Source organism: Chinchilla lanigera, unplaced genomic scaffold (assembly GCF_000276665.1).
Source record: "Chinchilla lanigera isolate Chin_1 unplaced genomic scaffold, ChiLan1.0 scaffold00146, whole genome shotgun sequence".
In the NCBI taxonomy this organism is placed as follows: domain Eukaryota; kingdom Metazoa; phylum Chordata; class Mammalia; order Rodentia; family Chinchillidae; genus Chinchilla; species Chinchilla lanigera.
The window spans coordinates 218,685-224,077 of NW_004955547.1; the positions used below are offsets into that span (position 1 = coordinate 218,685).

Consider the following 5,393-nt stretch of genomic DNA (forward strand, 5'->3'; position numbering starts at 1 on the left):
ATTTTCCCAGAAGATCTAAAAACATCATATCACAGTGATATATGTGCACCTGTGTTCATAGCAGCACAGTTTGTAATTGCTAAATTGTGGAAGCAACCCAAATGTCCATCCACCGAGGATTGGGTTAGAAAATTGTGGTACTTTTATATAATGGAATGTTAGTCATCTATAAAGAAAGATAAACTCGAGGCTTTTATAGGTAAATGGTCACAACTAGAGACCATACTCATAATTGAAATAAATCAAACTGCATGTGCAAGCACCGCATTGTTTCACTAGTGTAAAATCTGAAAGAGTTAATTTAAACTAGGAGGTATGATAGACATTGTGAAATGATAGGAAAACACTCAAGGGTAAAGGGCAACTGGGATGTGGGAAAAGAGAAGGGAAAGAATGAGAAATTTTGTATGTATATACATGATAGTTAACATAGTTGTTCTACTGTCTTCTATTTCTTTGCTGAAAGAAACCGTCAGTGAGTCCTTGATTGATCAATGTTGCATGTCTCTATTTGTTTTCATAAGAAACCACTTTGAAGATATCAATATGTAATAAACAAGCACTGTTAATTTCCTACCACTTTGTTTGTAACTCTGTATTATCTGTAATGTTCTTTTGCTATTTTGTAAAAGGTTGTCTGTCTGTTAATGTTTTCTTCCTTTTATTTTTAAAATTAAAAAAATAAATAAATAAAAGCTTTGGGTAACGATTAAATGAGATAATATATGTGAAATCATTAATATGAGTCTGCCATGTAGAAATACACATTAGACATTAACTACTGTATTACAAGGTCAAGGAGATACCAGTCTTATTATTGCTCTCTACCCATTGCCTCATCTAACATCTGGACGATTAAATAAACTAAGACAAGCCTAAGGCTGTCTTAGCTCTTGAGGGCAGCTGAAGGACTAGTGCTCTGAGAACTCCCTAGGCAACAGCAGAGGGAACAGATAGGACACAGCCCCACTTCCTCTGACACTTCAGGATCCAGCACGCTTTGTCACACACAGGCCGTTAGGACTCAGATCTGAGCAGGGGCAGCACTTGGCTTTGGGGCTGTGCACCCATGTTCTACCCCTGAGCGGTGGTGCCAGTTGCATGTAGCTGCCATCAGTGCCTATGTAGTAAGGTCATTCAATGCTTTCCATATCACACTGGCTCCTCAACAAATGGCTTGAATTCATTTTCCATCTGCTAAAAAAGCTGAGATATCATAATGGGCCTGTGATTTAGACTTCATTATTTACTCAGCTAATGTCATGAGCTATTACATTTTGGACAGTTACATGTTCGCCTCTGTGGAGTGAGACAATATGCCGTGACATGAGTGGGAGAAGCTATCCCCAGGGAGAGGATATTGTAGTGTGTCCTTTGCTGTCCCCCTGACCACTCACACTCCCCTCCCAGCAAATGCTGACCTAGGTAGAGAAAGGAAGAGACTGAGTGAGCAGGGACCAGTGTCTTGGAGGGAAGCACCCACACTGACAGCTGTACCCGGCCTGCAGACTCACCCCAGTCACCCAGCCAGCGGAGGATTTCATTCAGGTGCTTTTCTTTAGTCTTAGCATCTTTGGAGAAGGAAGCAATTTTCTCTAACAAGATGAATCTCTTCTTGCCCTTTTGTTCCACCTGGTAAGATTTTGTCTTTTCTTTTAAATCATATCCCACTTCTTCCTGGAAGCGGTTGATGACACCATTGACATTGTCCAAGATGTCTGAGAGCTGGGTAGAAATATCCTATATAGGAGGCAGCAGATTGCAGTGCTTAGCAGTGTAGACTTTGGAGCCAGATGCTTGGACAACTCACTGAACCTCTCTAAGTCTGAGGTGTTTTTTTTTTTTTTTTTCAAAGTGAGATTATTATAAGACTTATATCACAGGGTATTTGTGTTTTGTTTTTTGTTTTTTTTGAAACAGAGTTTCTTTATGTAGTTCAAACTGGCTTTGAACCCACTGTATAGTTGAACTCCCAGCAATGTTGCCTCAGCCCCACCCCAACCCCACCCAGTGCTGAGATTATAGGTGTAGGCCACTATGCCAGGATTAAATGAAGTAATTCTTTACAGTGCATACAACAGCGCCTGGCACATAGCAAAAGCATTCACTCATATTATTGTTTTGATTATTAAATTCAGTGATACTAAACTGGGCATGGTGTTGCATACCTGTAATCCCAGAACTGTGGAGATTGAAGCAGGAGGATCAATGTAGGAGGTAGGGTATGGCAAAACTGCCTGGGGAAATAAGCAGGGCCTGTCAATTACAAGATCCCAGGGTAGGGCCAGATAACTCTCAGTACCCCCTATGTAAAACTTTTCAAGAATTGACACAATTGGGACTTCACAGCAGCTCATTCTGGATCTAGGAGACCCAAAACTAAAAGTACTTTTACTTTTACTCTTTTTCTCTTTCCTCTCTTTGACCCCAGTTTCTCTGCAGAGGCTAGTTCTTCCCTTACACCTTCACTCCTCATTTTTAAATAAATTTTTGGCACTGTTTTTGGCTTGTCTCATCCAATTCTATGAGACAAGAAAGATCTGGAATACTTTTGTTTGGCAAACTATTTCTAAAGGAACTACCCAATAACAGGATCACAGTAAGTTCAAGACCAGCCTGATACATGGTGAGACCCTGTCTCAAAACAAACAAACAAACAAACAAACAAGAAGTTCAGTGACACTACATATCCACAGCAAGCATTTCAGAATTCAGGACAAGAAACTATCAGGATCAGAGGCACAAGTCAAAAATGCACTAGAAGCTCAGAGTGATTCAAACCTTTGGCCGTAACTCCTGAATACTCCCATGACTAAACTTAGGGGGTTCTGGCAGTTGGCCAAGAATAGACCCTGAATCAAGAAATCTGGGCACCTTCCTGCACCCCTCAGACCCAGCACCATGGGCCATCCTGGTGTGCCTGCCACTTACCTGTACAGGGCTCTCCCTTCCCAGCGGTAGGACCCAGCCTACCCTGTAGAAGCCAGAACGTGGGTATTTTGAACTCATATCTGTCTAAAAAACCCATTTGCTGAGTACCCCAGGACACCCCTACTCAAGGACCCATACATGAAATCTTGCTTAAACATAGGGTCAGTTCCCAGCCTCTATGTTGGACCCCAATACAGTGGTGCTTCTCTCATCTCACAGCTTACCTCCTGAGCCCGAGCAAGCTGGGCAGTCTCAACCCTGGAGATGATGGCCTTCACGCAGGCAGGAGTTAGCAACTGTGCGGCTTTGTCCTTCTCCATTCTGCATAACTGTCAGTCCCAAGATGTCCTTGTTTCTGGTACATAGGCCTAGACAGACAATGTTGGCTGCTTTGGAAGTTAAGGGCCCCAGGGTGGCTCTTGGGTACCTTCTACCCAGTCACAACTCCTCTAGTAACTGCCAGATACCAGATTCTAACTGACCCTCTTTTCTAGTGACATCATCAGTTTGATTTAAAGATTAGACTTCTTGCCATCAATCTGACTAATTATCCACCTTTTCATCCATTACCTACTATTACATTTACTTGACCTTTCGCTTTTTAAGAATCATTAAATGTTAAGCTCCCAAACTAAACATTAATGGCTAAAAACAGGAAAAGGCAATTAGGAAAAGTTACTTTCTGCTATAGTTTCCTGAGTACCTCCTAAAGGTTCATGTGCCAAAGATGTGGCCCCCAGGGTGGGGCCACTGGGAAGGCACAGAACTTTGTGAGCTAGGCCACGAGGTCCCAATGTCACTGTGGATGTGCCCTGGAAAGCGACTGTGCGGTCCCAGCCCCTTCTTTGTCCCTCTTTGCACCCTGGCTTAGGATATGAAGTTTGTTCCAATGCACACCTTCCACTGCTGTCTGTGCCCCCATTCCAAGCAAAGAGTCACAGACTGAATTCCCCAAAATGTGGGCCAGAACCAATCTTTGCTAAGTTAACTACCTCAGGTATTTTGCTATAGTGAAGAAAACCTGATGTACAAACTTTCCCAAAGAGAACTTTTAATTTTATCAGTCAATAACTCTGTAGGAATATGTTTGCATTTTCCCCAAGGATCAAGCAAGGCTCAGCTGACACTTTTACTTACTGCAGGGGATAGTCATGGCAAGAGATCTGTATGCCCATGACCTAGAACCATACTTGGCATGCAGTAGGCACTTACTAAACACTTGAATGAATAAATAAATTAATATATAAATGCAAATGCACACATAAAACTATTCTTTCTTGGTACTAAAACATCATTTAATAAGGAATTAAATAGTGTTGACCCATTCCTCAGCAGTGCTATGCCCACTTAGTACCTTGTCACAGACACTCCCCTGTCTTTCACACACAGTGTCATTCTTCCATTTATTCAAAGTAACTCATCTCTTTGGCTTATTCACTCAACGCTCTTGGAAATATTTCAGGTGCCATGCACAGGACTAAGTGCTATAGATATAGAAGTGAGTGAGACCTAGCTCTTTCTTTGAAGTGCTCAAACCTTGCTGTATGGATGTTCGTGCAGCTCATCTGGTCCTGGACGGTCCTTTAATCCTTTATGATTTCAGAACATGCAGTTTACAAGTCAGTCTCTCCCTCTCTCTCTTTCTCTTTCAGATTGAACCCAGGGCCTTGTAGCATGCTAGCACTGAGCTATTTATCTCTGGCCCCAAATAACTTGTTTATTCTCACAAACATATTCAAGGCACCTAAGGCTCAGGGGTTTATGAGATTCACCTAGTTAGAGCTGGGAAGTACAGAGTTAGGGCTCTGACCTGGTTTCCTGACTCTCAGTTTGGGGTATATTTTTTCCTTCCCTCCTTCCCTTTTCTTCTCTCTGTCTTCTAATTTTGTTTCAAGTTCACCATATTGATAACTATTTTACATATAGATGACCTAAATCAGGCAGGGTGTGGTGGTGCGCTCCTGTAATCCCAGCACTTGGGAGGCTGAGGCAGGAGGATTCTTGCAAGTTTGAGACCAGCCTGGGCTACAAAATGAGCCCAAGGCCAGTCTGAATTGCATAGTGGGACCCTGTCTCAAAAAGATAGGTAGATAGATAGATAGATACATACATACATAAATAAATAGATAAATAGATCGATAGATAAATAAATAAAAATGACCTAAATCAGCCAATTAAAATACAGAAATTATATGGTTTGGTTAAGAAAAACCCAAAGCCAGGTGCAGTGGTGCATACCTATAACCCCAACTACATAGGAATCAGAGGCAGGAGGATCGAAAGTTCAAGGCCAACCAGCACCTTAATGAATCTTTGTCTCAAAATAAAAAATAAAAAGGACTAGGATTGTAGTTCAGTGGTAGGGCACTTGCCTAAGAAGCATGATGCCCTGGATTCACCCCAGTCTCTCCCTCTCTTTCTCTCTCTCTCTCTCTCTCTCTCTCTCTCTCTCTCTCTCTCTC

The 5,393-nt window shown here is 42.1% G+C and overlaps 1 protein-coding gene across 5 annotated transcripts in view; it reads right to left on the bottom strand.

Annotated features, from left to right (window-relative positions):
• Nucleotides 1-5,393, bottom strand: part of Fam186b (family with sequence similarity 186, member B) — a 33,696-nt gene that overhangs the window by 20,349 nt on the left and 7,954 nt on the right. For 2 of the 5 annotated variants that reach the window (XM_005411837.1, XM_013508463.1), the window contains exons 2-3: nucleotides 3,156-3,299; nucleotides 1,515-1,740 (exon numbers count right to left, since the gene is read on the bottom strand). In XM_005411837.1, coding sequence (XP_005411894.1) covers nucleotides 1,515-1,740; nucleotides 3,156-3,251 — 322 coding nt within the window. In that variant the 5' untranslated portion in view covers nucleotides 3,252-3,299. Of the gene's footprint in view, nucleotides 1-1,514; nucleotides 1,741-3,155; nucleotides 3,389-5,393 lie in introns of those variants that run through there. The other 3 variants (XM_013508464.1, XM_013508465.1, XM_005411840.1) reach the window with 2 other exon arrangements.